General features: G+C 31.9%; 2 protein-coding genes and 1 pseudogene across 2 annotated transcripts; 2 read left to right on the top strand and 1 right to left on the bottom strand.

Annotated features, from left to right (window-relative positions):
• The first annotated feature begins 1,719 nt into the window (after positions 1-1,719).
• Positions 1,720-4,202, top strand: LOC140179773 (bifunctional dihydroflavonol 4-reductase/flavanone 4-reductase-like; annotated as a pseudogene).
• A 3,116-nt stretch (positions 4,203-7,318) lies between these two features.
• Positions 7,319-12,096, top strand: LOC140179772 (ornithine carbamoyltransferase, chloroplastic-like). The gene is made up of 5 exons (XM_072219541.1): positions 7,319-7,650; positions 9,438-9,775; positions 10,574-10,705; positions 10,803-11,078; positions 11,621-12,096. Exons 1-5 carry the CDS (start codon positions 7,449-7,451, stop codon positions 11,801-11,803), a joined length of 1,131 nt encoding a protein of 376 aa, XP_072075642.1. The 5' UTR covers positions 7,319-7,448; the 3' UTR covers positions 11,804-12,096.
• Positions 12,097-13,598: 1,502 nt separating this feature from the next.
• Positions 13,599-21,677, bottom strand: LOC140179771 (uncharacterized). The gene is made up of 7 exons (XM_072219540.1): positions 20,829-21,677; positions 16,502-19,725; positions 16,255-16,352; positions 16,079-16,144; positions 15,864-15,953; positions 15,360-15,536; positions 13,599-13,877 (listed from the first exon to the last, which is right to left on the bottom strand). The coding sequence occupies exons 1-7, from the start codon at positions 21,215-21,217 to the stop codon at positions 13,842-13,844; spliced, it is 4,080 nt and encodes a 1,359-aa protein (XP_072075641.1). The 5' UTR covers positions 21,218-21,677; the 3' UTR covers positions 13,599-13,841.
• Between the last annotated feature and the right edge of the window lie 1,621 nt (positions 21,678-23,298).

Here is a 23,298-nt window from a genome sequence, read left to right as displayed (position 1 = left end):
AATTTCTGACTTTTTAAATTTTTGATAAATACATTTTTGATAAAATTTAAATATAAAAAAGCCCCTGACTTTAATAAACGGAGGACAATTTAATTCTTCCATCTATTTACTTCTCATACACCAAATGAAACTGGCTGACGTGGCTGAAACGGTGTCCAGGTGTCCGTTACGATGTCACGCTGGAAGGGAAATAAAGTTCGAAGGACAAATAAGTCCTTGATATCATTTTGCAAATAAAGTTCGAAGGACAAATAGGTCCTTGAGATTTTTTTTTCATTATGCTTCTATTATGTTTGTATTATGAGAATTAGTTTATAAAATTATGCTTGTAATTTAAAATCTAGTTAACTTGTTGTACTCTGCAATTTAAATTATTTGTATTAAAATTATAGAAATTGGGCTTGTTCTGTTTCTATTTTTTTTCTTAAATTGCATTAGTTCAGTTTTAGTGCATTTGTGTATTATATTAGAATTTGTTAAATTGCATTAGTTCAATTTTCATCATACCAGTGGCATTAGTTAGCATCAATTCATTTATGCATCAAGTTAGCATTAGTTCATTTGTGCATCATTCATGTATTAAGTTAGTATTAGTGCATTTGTGTATTATATTAGAACTAGTATTTTTATCCATAATAACATTACGAGAATAATTTGTTTTAAAAAATTATAGTTCACTTTGTTCTAACAGTATAAATTATGTATGACACAAAAGATTTATAAAATCAAACTATTTTTACAAAAAAGTCGTAAGTTGACAAAAGTTTTTGACTAAGAAGACCAAGATATCCGCAGATAAAAAATTAAATAATAAGATTTTTAGTTATTATTTTTATATGAAAAAGTCTAATTTTTATTAATAATTAATTTTAACATTTGTTATCTAAAATTTAAAATAATTTAATGTGTATACTTTTACATTTAAAATATTTTAATTGTAAAAAAAATCAAATGACATTTTGATTTGTCAAATTACTAATATAGTAGAGAGAAATATAAAAATGGAGAGAGGTAGATGAGAGAATTTAAGAAAGGAGTTTATTAATTTTGAAAAAAAAAATTCTAAAGGACCTATTTGTTCTTCAAACTTTATTTGTAAAATGACGTCAAAGACTTATTTGTCCTTCGAACTTTATTTCCCTTCCAGCGTGGCACCGTAACAGACACCTGGACATCGTTTCATCCACGTCAGCCAGTTCCGTTTGGTGTATGAGAGGAAAATAGACGGAAAGACTAAATTGTCCTCCGTTTGCTAATTTTTGTATTTAAATTTTGTCAGGGATGTATTTGTCAAAAATTTAAAAAATCAGGACCTATATGTCTTTTTCCCCTACTATTATTTAAATTGTTACCAGCAACTAAAGAAGCCAAAGAAATAATAATAATAATAATAATAAATAATAATAATAATAAATAGAAATAAAAATAACAAGAACTATAGAGAGGGAGTAGCATGGGTTCAACTTCAGGTTTCATGGATCATGTTTAGATTTTTTTTTTAAATTTAAGAATGATACTCGAACTTAAAATCTTTAAATAAAAATGGAGAGATTATGTCATTTGAATTATAACTCGTTAGAGATAATATATAATTAGATATCGGTATAAATTGACATTTTACATATAACTAATATTATGTATATAGCTAATATGGAGAAGGTGAAGTATTTAGTGGAATTGGAAGGTGCAAAGGCCAAGCTATCTCTTTGTTAGTTTTTCCATGTTGCCAACCCCATGGATTTTGAGTCCAAGGATCCTGAGGTATATTAATGTTATTATGTTAGTTTTTATAATTTTATAAATTTTTAATTTAATTTTTATAGTTTAAATTTTAACTTTTATATTAAATAAAATTTTTTAGTCATTATTGTTAATTATTTTTATATTTGATGTAAGAGATAATTTGTGAAATATTTTTAAAATAACTGTTACTGAATTATTATGTTTATATTATAAAAGGGACTCATTAAAAATAACATAAGAATTTAATTACAAAATTTTAAATCATAAGGATCTAACTAAAAAATTTGATAAAATTATAACGATGAGCGAAATAATTAATCTAAATAATAATCAATTAAAAACTTCTGTTTTTATAACATTCCATCGAATTCACGAGTGTTTTTTTTTTTTTGTCTTTCTTAAATATAAGTTGTAACAGAAAGAGAATTTGATTTTAATTGAAATGCACGATAATGAAGCATTAAGCTCTTAATTGAATGACATAAATTACTTTTTTGATATAAATTGTATACCGTACGAATACGATGACTTAATTACAAATAATGTAGTTAAAACAGATTTGATTACGAAACATTTTTTAGTTTTATTTAAAGATTTGTCATTGATCAATAAGTTGCTGCATGTATAAAGCGAAATTCAAACTTTTGACACTTACTTAATAGACTAATGAGCTAACGAGACCAACCTAACTTGTTTCCTATAGTGTTATTTATATTAACTAAAAACCTTATGAAAATTAGTTGTAAAACTCTTGAAATTTGCAATATTGATGAACACTGAATATGGATTAATTGGAAAATTTGGATTGGAGAATTGCAGAATGAAGTAATAAAGCCCACAACAAACGGATTAATAGGCATAATGAAAGCATGCTTGAAGGCCAAAACTGTGAGAAGGTTGATATTCACATCCTCAGCAGGAACTGTGGATGTTACAGAACAACAAAAGCCTTTGATCGATGAGACATGGTGGAGTGACGTTGACTTCCGTAGAAGAGTCAAAATGACTGGCTGGGTTAGTATAAGTCTTCATCATAATCATATGCCCTCTTTTTTTTTTAAAAAAAACTCTTTAATCATCTAATATAATGTTACAAACTCTTAATTTAAGTAAAACTTTTTGTACATAATTTGGTCCTCCTATCTTGTGCTATTACACATTGATAAAATTGCATATGATTTGGGACAAATTAAGCTAACATTTCTTGACATTTAATTGGTGAATTCAATTTAATTCAATTGTTATTTTTAGTTTATTTTTTTTTATAGAAAAATCAGTGTCATCTGAACAAATTTCATGGATAAAATTCAAAATCTTTTAGTTATAAGAGTTTTTATACATGTTATAAATAATTTTTTTTTTTAAATTTACACTATTAGAAAGATACATAAATGATTATAATCTAGAATCGATTTCTTGCAGATGTTTTTTGTTTCTAAGACACAGGCAGAGCAAGAAGCATGGGAATTTGCCAAAGAAAACAACATAGACTTCATCTCAATTATTCCACCTGTTGTAGTTGGTCCATTTCTCATGCCAACAATGCCACCAAGCCTTATCACTGCTCTTTCACTCATCACAGGTGCATTAGTATCAATGTATCATTCATGCATATATGAACAACAATCAATTTTTTTTTTTTTTACTATTGTTATTGACTCTTGGGTGACCAATTGACTAAACCTTTGTGCTACTTCTTGATTTTATTTTTCAATTTTTTCTATCTTCCTAAGAAAACTTCAGAAGCTTATATATATATCATAATATTTTTTACAATAAGAACAATATTATAAGGGAAACAAGTTGGTGAAATTTAATGATGGAGTAGTACTTATGAATTGTCATCACTCATCAGGGAATGAGGCACATTTTTCAATAATAAAGCAAGATCAATTCGTGCACTTAGATGACCTTTGTCTTGATCATATGTTCCTCTATGAGCATCCAAAAGCTGAAGGGAGATACATTTTCTCTGCACATGAAGCCACCATTCATGACAGAGCAAAATTGCTTAACCAAAAATACCATGAATACAATGTCCCTACAAAGTAAGGTCACTTTATTAATCTTAGCTTATATATCTAACACTGTATGATATATAAAAGAGCTACTTGTACTAATCTATTTTTCAGTTAGATCAGATGATATCACAATGTTCCCATTCTAAATTGCTAACTGTACGTATTGGAATTTTAGGTTCAGGGATATTCCAGATCAATTGGACATTGTTATATTTTCATCCAAGAAGATCAAAGAATTGGGGTTTCAATTTAAGTACAGCTTAGATGACATGTTCACTGAGCTGTGGAAACATGCAGACATAGAGGGCTTCTTCCTAAAAACAGCAGAATCTCCAATTAATAATGGCACCCCTAAAAATTAATTGTGCTTTTTTTTTATTGTTTTTCACTATTAGTTAGACATCAATATTAAGTATGGAATAAAATATGTTTGTTGAATTATTAGACTAAAGAAACTAGACTAAAAGAATTGAGTTGATAGCTAAATAATAACAAAAATTAATAAATTTTGATGGATCTAAAATAATTCTAGTTATTTTTATATAAAAATATCTTCATATGAGTAGTCACCTAATTAACTAATTATAAATCTTGCAATTTAGGAGACCAACTTCTTGTTTCACAAATTAATGAGTTTCCTCTATTTGATCTTGGAGTGTATGAGTGAAGTTCTAGCTGTGTGCCTTTTGATAATTTAATTTTGAAAATAAGTTAAAATGTACTTCTAATTTAGGTATTAAGATATTCATGAATTAATAATTAGATTTTCTATGATGTATTAGCTTCTAATTATATAATTATAAAGTTCCCTTCCACTTATCTAAAGAATCAATCAATAAATAAATTATTATGCTTTATTAATGGCATCAATATCAATGTTTCAACATGTTGTATATTACAGGAGATGATGCCCCTGCTAAGGCTAGAGGATAATAATATTCCTGAAATAAAAATATAGAGATACCAGAGATGGAGATTTGTTTGGTTTGAATATAAGGTTATAGTTATATAATTTTTTGTTTTAAATATTTTTTACTATATTTTTGTGTTTTGTGAAGGTAGAAATGGAAAATATTTGTTCATATGTTTCATTTTTGAGAGAGAAATTTTTGGATTAAATTTCATGTCTATATAATTAAATAAATATTTATATATTTCAACCTAAACTAATATCCAAACACATTATTCTTTGAAAAGTGATACGAGACAATGGTATGGACAGGTATGGTATTGCCTGTTTATAGAATATCTAACAATTTTTTTAACATTAAAATTTAAAATTAACTTACTTAATTAAATTTCATAAAACGAATTCGTTCTTAGTATATACGAAATTCTTTTGTAAAAATTTATTTGCAAATTTACATTTACGAATAATAAATTGTATAAAAGGAGCCAAAACGAATCAAATGAAAATGAGCCCTATACGTGTCAGCGTGTGCATCTTTATTTTTATAGTATACAAATCTTTATAGTATACAAATGGGGAGCTCATTTGCTTACGTGGCGCTCATACGTTGAGTCTGAAAGTTTATTTGCTTAGGTGTCGTCATTACAAATTTTTAGATTTATATTTATTTATATTTATAAATATCAATTATAAATAAATTATAAATTATTATTTGTTTAAGTTGTTTCAAATTTTAAGTTTGGGTTGTTTTATTTAGGTTGTTATTTTTTAAATTTTAAATTTTAAATCTTTATCTTTATATCTTTATATCTTTATCTTTATAGTATAGTATACAAATACAAATACAAATACAAATACAAATACAAATACAAATGGGGAGCTCATTTGCTAATGAGGCGCTCATACGTTAAATCTGAAAGTTTATTTGCTTAGGTGTCGTCATTAGAAATTTTTATATTTATATTTGTTTATATTTATAAATATCAATTATAAATAAATTATAAATTATAAATTATTATTTGCTTAGGTTGTTATTTTCAAATTTTAAGTTTGGGTTGTTTTACTTAGATTGTTATTTTTTAAATTTTAAATTTTAAATTATTTTATTTGTTAGGATTGTTTTACTTAAGTTGTTATTTTTAAAATTTTAGATTGTTACGAGAGATGTTGTTATTTTTTATATTTGAAATTATTTTACTCAAATTGTTATTTTTTATATTTTAACACTATTTTTTAAAAATTTGTTAATTCTTTTTAGCATTTTTTTTAAATTTTGTTGATTTTTTTTATATTGCAGCAACATAAATTCTTTTAAAGAAATTTAGAATTTTAAAAAAATTTACGTTAGTTTAGAGTTTTTAAATTATTATTTGTTTAAGTTGTTATTTTCAAATTTTAAGTTTGGGTTGTTTTACTTAGTTTGTTATTATTTAAATTTTAAATTAAAGTCAAACAAATTTTAAAAAAATTTAGTTATGATGCAACTATAAAAGTATAAGTTATGAGAGATGTAAAGCATCACAATTTAAAGTACATCAATCCCTTTCTTTACCTCTCTACTTATTCCAATGACCGATATTCACAAAATTGCTGACATTAATCCTACAATCGACAATTTGTGTGTACGTATACGAGTGATACGTTTATGAACACTACAAAGTTACGGAAATTATTTGTTTATTTTATAATCATTTCAAGTAAAGTCCTACAAAATTCCATGCATGGCACAAAGATGTTCTTCAATCTTAAAGATGCAACTGTCATCCAATTTAAAAATAGGTGGGTATTTTTTTTAATTCTTTAGTTTCATACTATGTGTCTGTTAGTGTTAATGTTATTTGGTTATTATGAGATCAATTGGGAAAACTATTTGTGATGTTATTGATATCTAATAGTATTAGCAAATCAAATTGTCGCGAACATTATTAGCTGACGGGATACTATATAAAAGGAGAAACATATTGAAAAACTTAGATATTTCATTATGTGATAAATTATTATCATATGTAGGACTTTACTTACCAAAATCAGTATTCACCTATGGACAACTTTGTTACTTTGTCAAGAGTTAAGAGTCGCAATAGTTTAAGCATTCTAATTTTAGGCTAAGATAGCAATCCAAAGTCATCAACAACAAATGTCATGTTTAAAGAAGTTTTTAACAATATTTAGGTAAGAAAAATAGTATTTTTATTTTAGTAACATATTATGATTTACACTTTTGTACGAATATTTGTCATAAATTTAACTAATTTATCTATAATTATACTTTCAGACTTGAAATGAAATGTGTAACATAGAGCACAACATCATATGGCAATTATTTATCTAATGATGTTAGTAAAATATTATATTGTCGATAAACTTTTGTTAGTTTTTTGATATAAAGTTTAGTGCAAAATTGATATGCTACCAATATAGTTTAACACTATATATATTCTTATTTTTTTATGTCTTTTTTCTTATGATTCAAGAATATTATAAATTTTAAAATGTTCTATTTATATTTTATTTTAAATAAATATAAAATTACATAATTAAATGATGATAATATTATACTAAAATTAAAAAAACTATAGTTATAAAACACTATTTTTAATTAATCATGTCAAATTAAAATATAAGTCCGTGCATCGCAGGGTCTAAGGTACTAGTTTATATATAAAAACGAAGAACCACAATCACCAAGAGTAGTAAAAGAAAACAAAGGCAGCAGTGTGTGTGAAGTGTGAACTCTCTGAAGTGTTACTTAGCTCAGCTCTACAGCGAAAAAAATGGCGTTAGTTTCTTTCAACTTCTCCGTTCCATCGGTTACGATTTCTATCTCCTCCGCGTTCTCCCCCTCTTCCTCCGTCCTTCGCCGCCGTCAATGTGTTCGTTATCCTCGCACTTCCTTCCCTTCTCCGCTTCAGTTTCCGCTCAAAATCTCATGCGCTGCTGCTTCCGCCGTTTCTACTGATTCTTCTCCTCTCGCCGGTAACAGAATTATTCGTTCTTACTCTTCGGCTTCTTATCAATCCTATGTTAAATCAGTTAAACAAAATCTCGCTACGAAGCTTAGAAGTTAGTTGTAGAGTTTCGATTTAGCGCCTGAGGTTACGATTTTCAGCTTCGTCGAGTTAGGGTTTATGAAATCGGAAATGCTCTTGTTTCGTTGTAGGTGAACGGTTTCCGTTTGTGGATGAATGTGATTCATGATCTCAACTTAATTCAGTTTGAAAATCTGTTAATCTCACTCGCTCTAAATCTGAACACTGAACACTGAAGTTACTTACAGATTTCGATTTCGATTCAGTTTATAATTTCAGCCGATCGAGTTAGGGTTCTGGAAATGCTCTTGTTCTATTTTAGGAGTTCTGTTTTTATTTTGTTTGCATGTGTGGATTAGATCAGCTTTTGCTCTAAATTTTAAAATAGCTTATAATCAAAATCCTGCTGAGAAATCCTTTGTGCGAGAAAAATCTTCTGCAATTTTAATCGAAACTATACTTGATAATAAGTGAATTTTACTTTAATCCTAAAATAGTCTGCGTAGGTCACAGTAGTTCTTGACTTTAGAAGACTTACTTTTAAGTCCTTGATATTTTTCTCTAGCTTTGTACTCTGAGACAGCTTAATCCTTGAAACTGTATTTGTTAGGTTTGAATTCGTCTATAATCTGTAACAGAGACATAGAATTAAAATTTCCTAAATTACAACATCAAGAATTAAAATGAGAGTTTACTGTACTACGACTATGTGCTCAAATAGTTGAGTTTGGATTATTCATTATTGTCCTTTGCCCATGCAACAATAAGGACCTACGACTATGAAGCATCTGTTTAGTATAATTTAGTTTTCTGTAAAACTTGTTTGGATGAATGGTTTCTCAGGTTTTTGTGAACAAAATCGAAAGAAAAGTAATTGAAGAAGCTGCTTGAAAAAGGAAAGAAATAGAAGTGATTGAGGTGTTACTTTGGCACTTGTTTATGCTCAAACTTTTACTCCTTAAAATTAGTGGAAATGATGTTTCAAAATGATTTTATGTTCTTCCATCCACAATAATGAAGAAAATGGAAAAAACAGTAGAAATCACAATTACTTTCTGATATATTTCATTATGGTCCCAAACATTTACAAAACCATTCTATATGTTCATCTAAGGTAATAGACGTAGATAATATCATTAACGTCTTTTTCCATTATGTCCCATCCTCATTTTATTGTCTGTTTGCATTTGTTTTTCTTGCTTCTCTTTTACATTCCACTCATGCAAATATCCTAATAATGTTGACCTCCATGCTTTCGACTAAGGCAGAACATGGTAGATTTTACATAATTTGGTTGTAGTTTACTGAAATACACTTCAAGTAACAAACATATCCATCCATTGCGGTATACACTTTTTACTATGTTCTTCATGTTATATGTGTATTTTTCTGATGTGTGGTATGAAATGGTATGTGTTTTTTTTTTTTTTTTTTCTTTCAGACGTGACTATCTTCCCTGCTCCCCCCCTTCTCTTTTATATATATATTTAGAAAATTTTCTGTTTAAGTAAATCTTAATTGCATGTAGCAATCCAAACCTCCAACGAGACATGCCGCATATCTAGTGTACCACTTATCATGGAGTATTTCTAATTTTAAAATTTAGATGCATGACATGAACACTGTAATTATAATTCTGTACCTTTCAAGAGATTAATTAGTCCATTTCTATCGTGAATCCAGCAAATTCATGCCTTCTATTATCAAATCTTACGTTTTTCCTGAACTATGCAGCAAAAACCGAGGTGAAGAAAGATTTTCTTCACATAAATGACTTTGATAAGGACACTATTTTAAATATGTTGGATCGAGCCATTGAGGTCAAGGCATTAATTAAATCAGGGGACAGGACATTTCAACCATTTAAAGGGAAGACATTGGCAATGATCTTTGCAAAGCCATCAATGAGAACGCGTGTTTCATTTGAGACTGGCTTTTCATTGTTAGGTGGCCATGCTATATATTTAGGACCTGATGATATCCAAATGGGCAAGCGAGAGGAGACTCGAGATGTTGCTCGTGTTTTGTCTCGCTATAATGATATAATCATGGCTCGTGTTTTTGCTCATCAGGTATGATGGTGAGTTATGTATATTTGATAAGAAATACGGTTGTTTATTGATTACTTCTTCATTTTCTGGATTTAGATATTAAGCATGAGTTTGGTAAGCAGGTAAACATTGGTGACAAAGTTTCTTTGGTAGAATTTTATGTGTAATTTTACAGAGTGTTGGTGTTTTTTTTTTTTTTTTGCAATATTCTATTATCTTGACTCCTCTCTTTCTCTCTCCCCAACTTCATCTCCTCTCTTTATCTGTTCTCTTCCTCTGTTGATTAACTTTTCTTGATGCATTATTATGAGTTGTAGGACTCATCTAACTGTTCATTACATTCAGTCGGTATCATGTATGGTAGCTATTAGATGCACTGTTTTTGTGTCGTCGTCCGTTCCTTGATTTTTCATAAACAGCAATCTGGTAGTTTCAAGATTTTTTTATTCTTCGTTACTGTTCTTTTGGACTTCTATGCATGCATAACATGCATTAGAATCATGACTAAGCTAGGTACCTGCTGGGGGTATTGTGCTTGCTCAAAGAAAAGTATTTCCCAGTAGACATTGACACATTGCAATGCTTCTTTGATTGGACTGAACATGCCAGTGTGATACCTACAAATGGTTCTCCTGGAATAATGATTATTGGTACTGTATATGTGGCTTTAGTAACTTGGGTAATATATTGAAAGAAACCTGCTTTGTGATTATTGGCCCCAGTTATGATTGTTGTGAGATGAAAGTATTTCCGCTCTGTACGTGATTGATCTTTCTGTCAATAAAATAGTATGGTTGCCTTCTTCCTGTTTAATTACAGGACATACTTGATCTTGCCAAGTATTCAACTGTGCCAGTTGTCAATGGATTGACAGACTACAACCATCCCTGTCAAATAATGGCTGATGCCCTCACTATTATTGAGCATATTGGTCGGTTGGAAGGCACCAAGGTTAGGCTACATTGCTATGTTAATGAACTTTCTTGTTCACAATTCTTGGCATTGCTTAGAAGAATAATCATATGAACATATTTACAATATGCGACAGGTTGTCTACGTTGGAGATGGAAATAATATTGTCCATTCATGGTTGTTGCTGGCAGCTGTAGTTCCATTTCACTTTATTTGTGCCTGCCCAAAGGGTTTTGAACCTGATGAGAAAACTGTGGAGAAGGCACGGCAGGCTGGAATCAGCAAAATTGAGATAACTAATGATCCCAAAGAAGCTGTCAGAGGAGCTGATGTTGTTTATTCAGATGTCTGGGCCAGCATGGGACAAAAGGAAGAGGCTGCATACCGCCGTCAAGTGTTTAAAGGATTTCAGGTACTTGATATGATATTTCAGCCAGAAAATATATGATAACAGGTTTAACGTGTCACAAATATAGCACATTCTGATAGAACTTTTTATTGTTACTGTATGTTGTGATTTTGCTCAAATGGTGGATGAAGTTGTGGGTACCAGTCATAACTCATAAGTCAATTAAAAAGAAATGTGTTCTTCTGAGATAAGGAAGTATAGTGTTTGAATTATGCATAGATCTTGTGATGAACAATTAAGACAATAATTGATAATCAAAGTATCTAATTACAATATCAAATGCATCGGAATCAACATGCTTCCAGAAACTTGCTGAATATTTAGAAACCAGCCCAGTTGGCTTTTCATACTTATAGTTAGGAAATAAATTGCTGAATGAATAATAGCAACAATATAAATTGGAACTGGTTGGGTGTTTTGAGAAAAATAAAATAAAATTGGGATTCATCAGCTATTATTCTGTTATTGACTATCTGTTTTACAAATGCTGTGGCATGATTGAATGGATGTAGCGTTTGGCAGGAAATAACAATGCCATTTTGCAGGTGGATCGAACTCTTATGGAAATAGCTGGCTCAAATGCGTATTTCATGCATTGCTTACCAGCAGAAAGAGGGGTGGAGGTGACGGATGAAGTTATTGAAGCTCCAAACTCAATTGTGTTCCCGCAAGCTGAGAACCGATTACACGCACAGAATGCCATAATGCTCTATGTGCTTGGCAAGTAAACTCACTCATCTGATCTTGGTATAGTATAATACTCGAGTGTTTAGGGAAATTAGCAATTTGAGCTGGGTGATTTTATGTTGTAGCCGCTTGTGCTTCCGTTTGTTGTTATCAGCCACCGGATTGCCATTTGATGTCACTTGATCAGTTTTGAGTTTTGAAAATTGGAATGGACCAGGTGGCGTACTGTTTTTAAGTCATTTTGTATCGTTGAGGGCAAAGATATACCCCGAAATTCAGCCGTCGACTAAATATTTGAGGTAATATTAATGTTTATCTGTTGTAGTTGGATCAAGTTTTTCTAAAGTGAAAAAGTGATGGTCTAATTATCATTGAATCAAGACAATGGAGTTTAATTACAAAATCAATGATGATTAAATATTTACTTTTTCACTTCATTAACTTTTTCTAGTGCATACTTTGCTTCTATTATATTAGTTGAGTTTTTATGGTACGAATAAAATTTAAGTAAGCTTTTAGTTATTTAAAACTAGCATTTTATTTATCATTCGGAAAACATTCTTAAGATTTTATCCAAAAAATTGTATCATGTAGGAGAAATATTTATATTTATGGTGTGATGTACAAGTGTGGAGTTGATTCTAGGTCAGTTAAGTATCGATAAAGGTTAATCTTACATCGGATCAATATCTCAAAATAAATATTAGTAAGATATTAAAATACTGAAAACTAGTTTAGTAGTTTCTTGAAAATAGTTGAAAGTCTTAAATAACCATTTTGGCCTGTAAAAATTACAGTAAACTTTAATTTCAACTTTAATTTTAGTTTTTTACAAAAAGGAATTGTTTAAAGTTAAAAAATAGTTCTAAAAGAATTTAGCTTCTTATAATCATTCTATTTAGATGTTGTTGACCTTTACATTAAAATAAATTCAGTTTGAGTTATTTTCTCTATTTAAGTATATAAATTTAGAATCCTAAAATAAAATTGTTATAGTTTTTTCATAGGAAAGAATCGAATCTTTTTTGCAATGTTAATACTAAAGTTTACAATATTTCCAAAGACTACAAAAATTATGAGCTAAATAAGTTAAAACGGTTTTCTTTTTTATTTTGAGGTAATGCTCATTTTGATTCTTAGAAATTGGTTGAATCATGAATGAATCAATCAGGTCTTCGAAGTTAATATATTGGTCCTTGTACTCGCCAAAATTTTGTCTCATTTGTTAGTCAATGGTTGATGTGTTTAAATGTCATTTTGGTATTGTAACATTGTTATTTTTTAGTTGCATTCTAGAGTTCAAAATTTCTTGATACGACTTAAATCGAAATAGGTAAATATCGACCATATCACTTAAATCATTTATTTTATTTTAATTACAATTAAAAGATGTTTACATCATGGTAGCATTTAACAGTAAGTCAGTAACTAAACTAGGGAGTGTGCCATGGAAGTTTGCATAGGATCACATCAACTAGTTGTCGGGCGTTAGACAGATCTAGGAGTTTGAGAACTAGCCTAGGGCCCAAACACAGTTGCATTTTATAATGCAATTGTGACATTATGAATTAATTAAAAACTGATGATAAAAAGTTTTAATATATTTTTAAATCATTTTTTAGAAACATCAAATGATAAAAGAAACGCTCTATATTTTATTTACTTAGATATTAGAGAATAAACTGAGATTAATAATTTTTCTTAATTAAAATTCATCAAGTTATCTAGTAAATTTTATTTTCATTGTTTACATGATTGTATAGTTTTTTTTTTATTAATGGAATAGAAAAATATAGTTAAAAATAAGTTTTTATGGTGATGTAATTCAAAAACCGGTTAAATCAAATGGCCAGATTCAGCCAATCGCCCAATCCTGAATGACTGAGCTATCTTTACTCTTTTATTACTTGATTAAAAGCCTATCTTGGGTGGGGGAACAAGAAATGGAGAACGCTACATGAATTAAATTATATATTGAAAGTTTAACTTATAGGCCTTCCTACAATAAGCTTACTTTTCATTTCATTGAACATAGCATACACTTCCGCAAGAATTATCCCCACCATGTGCAGTGAGCAACTATCGTTCTTCCATGTTGAATCTGTTCCAAGATTCCTGGAGACAATAAAAATCAATGGCCTTGGAACTTCATTCCTTCAATGATTAAGATAAGAAACATTCTTCATAGATAATAATGTAATATACAATTGCGATCTCAGTAAAACGTAAAATGTAGTAAAATGCTCACCGTCAATCTTCCCTTACATTAGCCATCTCAGTTTTGGTGCGATAAAACTAACCAAACCAAACCCCGACCTCAAACACGAACAAATCACACCAAAGATATACTTAACAGGTTTCATCCAAGGTCTAATGCATTTTTTTTAAATGAGTTTAACGAACTTCCCTTTAAGATACAAATTTTTAAAGGCGAGTCACAAGACTTATTTTTTATTTTATTTTTGGGATAAAATAATGATTTACTACTAAAACACACCGAACTTGAGAATGTAAAAAGATGAAGCGGAAAATGGCGCTAAGATATTTAAGAAAAACTAAAAATTTAACTTTCTTCAAAAATCATTTAAATTCATATAATTGTTTTTCAATATAATTAATTATTCTTTGGATGATTTAGTTGAAAACTGATTTTTAAATAATTTTTATTATATATATATATATATATTAAAAAAGGATAAAGTATAGTTTTTTTTTCTAAAATTTGCTAAAAATTTTAAAAATATCTTTAAATTTTATTTTGTTTCGATTTTGTCCCATAAGTTTTCAACTTGCATCAAATATATTCCTGATGGCTAATTTTTCAAAACACTTGAGATCAATTCAACAACAATTTCACAAGAATAACTTTCAGCACAATCAAATCTAACATAGTTATCATGCATTATTGTTGGATTTGTCATAAATATTTTGAAAATTTAAATATTTGATGCAAATTGAACATTTTTGGGACAAAATAAAACTTAGGATATTTTTGACAAAATTCAAGGACAAAAATTATAGTTTACTAAAAGAAACTACTTTTATATGGTAAAATTACGCTAAAAGAGAAGAGTATAGAATATACGTTTATATCTAAGAGAAATGCTAAGGAACCATCAGACTTTATTATTTTTTGCCATCACTTAGCCATCAATTCTTTTAGTCTAGTTCTGTTAGTCTTGTAATCACACAACATACATTATCCCATATTTTTAACTTTGATGGCTAATTGATGGCTAAAAACAATAAGCTCTGATAGTTCTCTAATATTCCTCTATATTTAATACTTGAAGTCAATATAAATCATAACAATTTTCAAATCACCATGTCAATAAAAAGAAATTTTCAAATCACCTCCTATTTATGATCATAAATTTCAAAAAGTTGCATGCATATAAAATATTTTTTCAACTTAAAATTATCACATCCTTCATTATAATATATTTTAATAATTTACCCAAACAAGATTAACCTCTGGGAAGCAGCGTTTTTTTCCACAACAAAAATCAAGTTACCAAACATTTATTTTGATTGTAGGTTGAACATGCATCCGTGTTATATATATATTATATATATAGATGGACAAAGAGGACGAACCTTTAGAAGATCAAAAACCTTCTCACAAATGTACTTCTGTTGAATACTTGCTCCCCGCTGCTGCAGCTTGTCAGGATGCACGAAAAGAGTTGCTTTGCGATAAGCTTTCTTTACAGCGCTGGTGGCTACTATATCTGTTAAAGGAATTGGTTGCCAGCCACTCTCGGGCCCAAGGATCTGCAAAATAACAAAGATTTGGCAGGGGGGCAAAATAGTAAATTTCCTCAGCATAATGGATCCATAGAGGGAAGCCAATGGTTTGGAATTAAGATAACTAAATATATTTATGAGGTTAAAGCAAGGCAATATTTGGTCGTATTTAATGAGTGACATTTTCTAATAGAAAACATCGAATCATTGATGCTTATTATCAAATACAAAATGAAAGCTTGTCCCAAAATAATAGGGATGAGATTCATGAACAGTAGGAAAAAGATATCTATGGCAAGTTCATATGCTATCCATCATCAAGGAATTATAACTATTTGGAATGTTAACACATACATATTGTAATGTTGAAAGCAATGCCCTCAAGTTTCCTGTCTTCCCACTGGACCACCTTTTAACATCAGCATCTAGAGCTTCTGCTATCCTCTGCACGACACAGGATAAGATTGTGCAAGACAATGTGAAACATGGGAAGCACACAGCTTGCAAGATGTTACTTGTTTATCTATAATTATTATTTTTTGGAAGAAAATGATTTGATAGCAAATTACATTTCTCTCCTCTTGCTCCTTCTGAACAAGACGATCACGCATATTTTTTTCCGCAAGAGCCTTTGCCTGCACTATCCCAAAAGCAATAGAAGTGATAAATCCAGACATCCAGTCATTTGATATATGAACAAATAAGTATCCCAAAATGAAAAATCTGAGCAAACCGAAAACCATACCACACGATCCCCTATTCTCTGGTGCCTCTCAGACCTAGCTTTACATCTTTGAGCAGAATCGCCACTAGCTCCATCATATAAATCAATAGAATCTCGAACTTCTCCAAGCAAATACAATTTGTAGAGAATCAATAAAAATTGAAGCAGAAAATACTATTAAATAAAGGAAAAAGGAAAAAGAATAAAGAATAAAGAATAAATGTAGCTAAGAAGAGTCAGCTGTAGCAAAATATTTAACATCACATACCACCATAGCTGAAAGATTTTGATTGGAAGTTTTGTTTCGCTCCATTATCTCTGGAAGCACCAGAATACTGGTCTGACTTGTCATGTTTATTTCTTGCTTCAGAGGCAGCCTTCTCAGATAGTGCCCTTTCTAGGGCACGTGCACGTGCCTCTGCAGTTGCTCTCTCCACAGCAGCACGTTCAGCTTTAAGTTTCACTTCCATAGCGGCCTTCTCGGCTAGTGTCTTCTCATTTGCTTGACCAGTAGTTTTTCCCGGCCTTTCTCGCACATCGATGTTTTTCCGCGCTTCAGCAGCAGCTCTCTCCAGAGCAGCCCTCTCTCTGGCATCAGCAAATGCCCTTTCACGAGCTTCACGAATTGCTCTTTCTACAGCTAATTTCTCCTTTTCTCTTTCTCTTCGTCTTACCCTTTCTCTCTCCTTTCCTTCATCAATTTTCTTGAGGTCTTCCTTTTCCAGCTCTAGCTTCTGCGGATTAGCTTTGGTTTCTTCTGCTTCCATTGTCACAGGTGCTTGATGGATCTCCTGTGGACTACTCTGAATTGTTTCGACCTCCTCTTCTCCGCTTGATTTCAATTCAGACATAGTAGGTATTTCACACACTTCAGTATAGTCAAAAAAATTTTCCTCATCAGAGAACTTAGATCGATTCTCATGTACCTCTTCATCTGATGTAACCTTAGCCTCCTTTGTGTCAATGCAGAATTCTACAGGCTCAGCAGTTGTTTCTTCATCATGTGATGCCAGATTGCAGTCATTTTCTGTAGATTCCAAACATTTATCATCATTTTGCCTACACTTCACGTCAGTTTCACCAATATTTGTATCAGCTCCTTCGCAGATGACTGTTGCACTTGCACCTTGCATTTTAGTTACTCCTTCATTGAGTTCAAGGACATCTTGATTGGAGACAGAAGTCTCGGCTGCATGTTCTTCCAAGGAACTGCTTCTTGCCTTAACTGATTCTGGTTCTTCATCTTTATCTTGTTGGAATGAAGCATCGTGCGCAACCATTATATCATCTTGCACATCATATGGATAAACCACAGGAGTTACTTTGAAAGCTTCATCGTTTTCAATAATTGTATCAGCTACCTGAATATCGTTTAACTTCTCAGTTTCATTGAGCTCATTGCTAGAACTAGTTTCTGTTGACTTGCCAGCTCGAGCTTCCTTTGCTTTTGTCTCCATGTAGTTAGGATCAATCTGAGCCACTCCAGTTATGTCCACCGACTCCTTGTTATCTTCCATTTCCCTCTCTGTTTCTTCCACCAGAATAAACCCTCCTTCAAGTTCATCCTCCCTTGTTATGGTGTCTTGAACCCTTTCTTCTTCATCTAAATCATTATTCTTTGAAACTCTTTCAAAAATTTCTTCCTCATCAAGAACATTATCCACAATCTCCTCCTGTATTTCCTGCACAATAATGTTGCTGCAATTATTCTCGGTGCCTTGTCTTTGACAAGAATCTTCCGTGTCTATACTTTTTTCCAAAAATCCAGCTTCGTCCATATTCTTTCTGTCCTCTAAACATGCTGAGTTCTGTATGTCTCCTACCACACTTTCCAAGTATGAAACATGAGGACTGAATGCTATTGTATTGTCTTTCTGCCAAAACAACTCCTCCTGCTCATCGGACAATTCAGCATTCTCCTCGATGGCTTTCTCAATCTCACTCAGCTGCTCAACAGCTCTCACATTTTGTTTACATTCTTCCACCTCAGGGAATGCTTCTTCCATTTTTCCATCATCATCAGGCTTGAAAGCAACTTGTTTTTCATTTCTCGTTATTAACCCCTGCTCATCCAAGTTGCATTCGAGGTCCTCTGGATCATGAACTGGTGTAACCATGTTATCAGCTTCACCATCTTCATTTACCTTTAATTTCTTGTGGAGCTCTCCACTATCAAATGCCACTTGAACCAGCTTTGTTTCATCTATAACTTCTTGACACCTATGTTTAGTTTCATTGACATGTTCTTTGTGTAGGCTTGCTCGATTAGCTGCAGCTATTTTTAGTTGATTACTATGCCTGGTTTCACAGGCAAGTTCCTCACCTGCACATGCTTCATCACCTACCCGGACCTTTTCTTGTTCCCTATATCCCTTAACCACTTCAATTGTATGGCCAGACTCTTCTGGCTTCTCATAGTCATGATCTGTGTTCTTGTTATGCGGCAATTTCTTACTAATTTCTGCCTCTTTAGGCTCAACAACCTTTGCATTATGATCAGCTTCTTTGTGCTCGACCTCTTCCAAACGTTTTGTTTTAGTTGAATGCAATTTCTTCTGAGCTTCATGCGCAGAAACAAACATTTCTTTAGCCCCAGCATCTGATCTTACTCGCTCTTTCCTCATTGGCCTTCCTACCTCAGAAGAAACTTGTGGCAAAGCATCTGTTTCTCCAAATGTTTGCCTCATCCTAATCTCTTCCATTTTCATTGTTTTATATTGGACTTCAGCCTCCTTTTTCACATTGGCTTTAAGGTCAATATTAGACTTCCGCTTCACACGATCAGGAAAACCTTTCTTTCTTCTCAATGACTCTTTTGCGACCTTCAATCTTAATTGAGCCTCTTCTATTGCCTTTCGTAAAGCAGCTACAGAAGCGGCAGCCTCAGAATTTGAGTCTACCAAATCATCCAGGTATGATGGTGAATCAGCACGGGAAGCACCTGTAGGCGAGTCACTTTTAGATGTCTGGCATTTGGTTGCTGCTGATCTCATAGCATCAAGGTTGCTACTATCGCCTGAGATATGGTCTGATGGAGGAACTTTGATGCGATGTGCTCCATTACTTCCACTGCTAGTCTCACATGCATAAAAAAAAAGATCAACAGAACTGGATCTATTTTTAACTTTTACTCCATTGTTGGAGGACTGTTTCTTGGCAATATCAGATGAAGCACCAGTTCGATATCCAACTTCCTTTGTCCCTTCATTATAATGATGATTACTGGAATAAGCATCCTGTGCAGCTGGTGTGGACTTATTAGCTCTGTTTATCTTCACTGGATTGACTTCTTCAACCAAACAAGTATAGGCAGGGATAGGATGTGCAATATGAGTTGTCCCCTTCGTTCCATCTTCACTTCCCTGGTTAACTTTATGATATGACATATTGATCATTTTGCCATCATTTGATGACCGTGATACCGCTGGAATTTCCTTCGAATAATTAGTAGTGTCTCCCTTGTAAGATTGATCATCTCTATTGGTTTTGCTCCTGCAGAATAATAAGTTAAGAATAACATTATTATAAATGTCTGCATTCTACGTTCTAACAAGATTATTAGCATTTATTTTATTAATTACTACAAAAGGCAGGGTCCCCAACCCCCCTCCCCCCCCCCCCGGGCCAGCGTCGCCCCCGAAAAAAAAAAAGAAAAAAGAAAAAATCTTCTCAAATGACCAGTTTATGAATCTGCTACTCTGCTTAACATTCAAAATGCTCCAAATATATTTGGTTACAGACAAACAGTTCCACAGGACCCAATGAGATCAGATCGCATTAAGGTCAACTGGGCCCATAACACAATTAATGATGTACAATATTTCCAGCCAGGCCAGGAATTCATTTTGTCCTACTTAATACCACAGCATTTATCAAGACATATTTAAAGAGATATAAAGTATAAACAGTCGCCTTTCTAGTCAGCTGCCTGAGCTTAATGTAATTAAACTGTAAAATGAAGACCTGTATATTGTATAATATACTGTAAAACAGCATGTTTATCTTAGCCTCCTCACAGTGGCATCTGGCTACAAAGCACGTACAGATTCCAAATGCAGGAGCCTGAACTTCCACTAGCTAGGTTAGAACAGTGTAATCAAAGATGGTTCAACTAGGGACCTTGACAATGCATTTTTAGTAATTGTGCTTGAAAAGCTACTTAAATCAATGAATAAATTTCGAAATGATAATCCTAGTCTATCTCAAACCTTAGCGAACAAGATATTCTCGAATGGAAGTATAGTGAAAGGAACCGCGAAATGGATCAACAAGTTAAGCAAAGTATTAGATTCGAAAATTGAAGTAACAATCAGAATCACTAACTTTGCTATCCACTCAATAAAATAAACTATCAATTTGATTTTCTTCTCTCAGAAGCAAATCACATGACCGACAAAACGGTCAAAACTCAGAACAAAAATAAAAAGTATCAGAAACAAATTCCAAGCGCAAACATTCTCGATTCGAATGAGGAGTTCAAAGCCAAAACAACAAAACGCATGCTTATAGGACGATTTTCAAACTCCACAGTAAAATCAATAAAAACCCTAACGTATAAGCAAGAACAAGCAAAAAATAAATAAAATAAAACTCACCGCGTTGATGCTCCACTGGCGAAGCTATCCTGCTGCTTCTTCTTCCTAGGCTCAGCTGCCAGCTCGTCAAAACGCACAGCACCGTCCAGGTTCCGGAACCCGCCGAAGACTGCAGAGTAATCGAGCTGCGAGCGCCGAACCTCGTTGATTTTGCTCCTCTCTTCGTTGAGCTCCGGAAGCTCGAGAATCGGAATAGAAGAACCTAGCGATCCTCCTCCTCCACCTCCGGCACCGAAAATCTCACGGTAATCATCGAATCGAGTAGAGAAACTAGGAGCTCTGAGCTTTACCGGAGCTGTGAAAACGCCGTCGTAGGCCGATCTTCCAGCTACACCGTAACCGCTCGATAGCTTCTTCGGTAAAGTTGCCGTCGCAGCTCCAAACTCCATCTCAACGGCTAGGATCGGTTCTAGAAGCTTCTTCTCTTCTCTTCTTCACTGTATTGTTATTGTTGTTGTACTTCTTCTTTTGTGAAGTGATTTTTCCAGAAGAGTGAGAGAAGAAGAAGAAGCACGAAAGAGCGTGTTGAGACTTGAGAGAGAGAGAGAGAGAGATAGAGGAGTGAAAGGGACTTTTCTCAACGGAATGAGAGGGAAAATAAAAATCGGAGTGTAACCGTCGAAAAAGAGAGCGCAATGACTGTGTTTGTGCGTGTTTGAGGGGTACACGCCACTTGCAACCGGAGACTCTGGTCTCTACCTCGTAGCTGTTCGGCTGTTGCCGTCTGACTGTCAGAGACGTGTGGTGACCGGGTGCTCGGTGGGTGACTTGGAAAGCCCGTCGCTCTAGATTTCAAAAGGAAAAGATCTATAAATTTTGGAGGAGATAAATTTTGGAGATCAATTAAGCAAAAAACCAAAATATATCATTATAAAACATATAATAAAGAGAAAATTACTTAAAAAACCGTTAGAAATATTAAATCAATACAAAAAATTAATACTAAAATTATTAAAAGAATTAAATTTTGTTATAATATTTATAAAAAATGACCAAATCTTTTTATAAAAACATCAAATATTAATAATATATTTTTGGAGTATTGATGAGCTTATAAGAAAACAGGAGCTCAGCTAATTCGTTTAGCTGCAAATAATGCTAGGAAAGGTTTTTTTTAAAGACATTCTAATATTTAAGTTAGTTTGTATTGTATATATATGAGTTATGATAATTAGACTTAGAGGTTTGCTACACATACAAGTCTTGTTGGTTTATAAATTAAATAAGTTGGTCTAAGTCCAAGAAAAAAGTACGAGCACCATTCCTTTAAAATTGAGCGTCCAATGCACGCGTTCGCACTCTTTCTCTTCTTCCTCAGTCAAAACGCAAACTATCAAGATTCAACCGATGAAACAAAAGACGCGTTCTAACTCCTTGCTAAGAGTAGAAGAAATCAATAAGAAAATATACAAATCTCCATCAAAAATCACCAGAAAAAACGAAAAAACATTATTCAAGGTACTGTTTTACTATCCTTCTAGGTTTTTTTTTCTAGATTGTCTCTGCCATGTGCCTCATCCTTAACCAGCAAAGTATTAAAAAATTTCAAGAAGAAATATACTATCTCCCTCATGTTTTCGGTGTATTTCTTAAATCCTTTGGGTGCATTTCTGTAATCGTTTGAGTGCATTTCTGTAATCCTTTCTGTAATCGTTTGGGTGTATTCCTGTAATTGTTTAGAGATATTTCTGTATTCGTTTGAGTGTATTTCTATAATTGTTTGGGTGTATTTCTGAAATTCCATTATCTTCACAACAATTTCAAAACTTGATTTTAGAAACAATGAAAATAAAAAAAAACGAAAGAATAAGAAGATCCAACAAATTTGACAAAAAAATTTAAAAAATGAAACAAAATCTTTTGAAAAATAGAAGTTATATATTTGCGTGTTAATTAATTTGAATTAATTTAAAAGTCTGTTAAAGAGGCACGTGGGCTTTTAGTGGATTTTGTTTTTTTCATACTTGTAAAACTTATAAGCGCAAACCACTTGTACGTAGAGATTAATTCTTAGATTTATTATTTTCAGTTATATCTTAACGACTATTATAAATTTTTTGTTATGTTCATTGTGTATTCTCATTATCTGGAGTAACACTTAGTAACGAGTAATCATCTTCAAGAGATCTGAAATTTGAATCATTTCAATGAACCTTTTAATTTTTCTCTCTTTCTTTTCTAATCTTGTAATTGTGGTTTACATCCTACTATTTAATTTTGATATTAATACTTCATTCATCATATTAACTATTCTTTATGAGATACTATTATGAAATTTAACTCTTAATATTTGGTAGACTGTGTTGTGTAAGTACAAGATTTGGAATTGGTCTTTTCATTAAAGTATACTCTCAAGTCTCAACTTGTTTATCGTTAAGCCAACCATGTTGATAGTATTTTAGTTAATAATAGAAGGGAAAACTGCTGCTATAATAAAAACATTTAAGGAAGTCTTCGCCGGTGTGTCGTT

This window comes from Arachis hypogaea, chromosome 16, assembly GCF_003086295.3.
Source record: "Arachis hypogaea cultivar Tifrunner chromosome 16, arahy.Tifrunner.gnm2.J5K5, whole genome shotgun sequence".
NCBI lineage: Eukaryota > Viridiplantae > Streptophyta > Magnoliopsida > Fabales > Fabaceae > Arachis > Arachis hypogaea.
The sequence above is the reverse complement of the archived record's forward strand: the minus strand, read 5'-3'. Positions and strand labels throughout refer to the sequence as shown.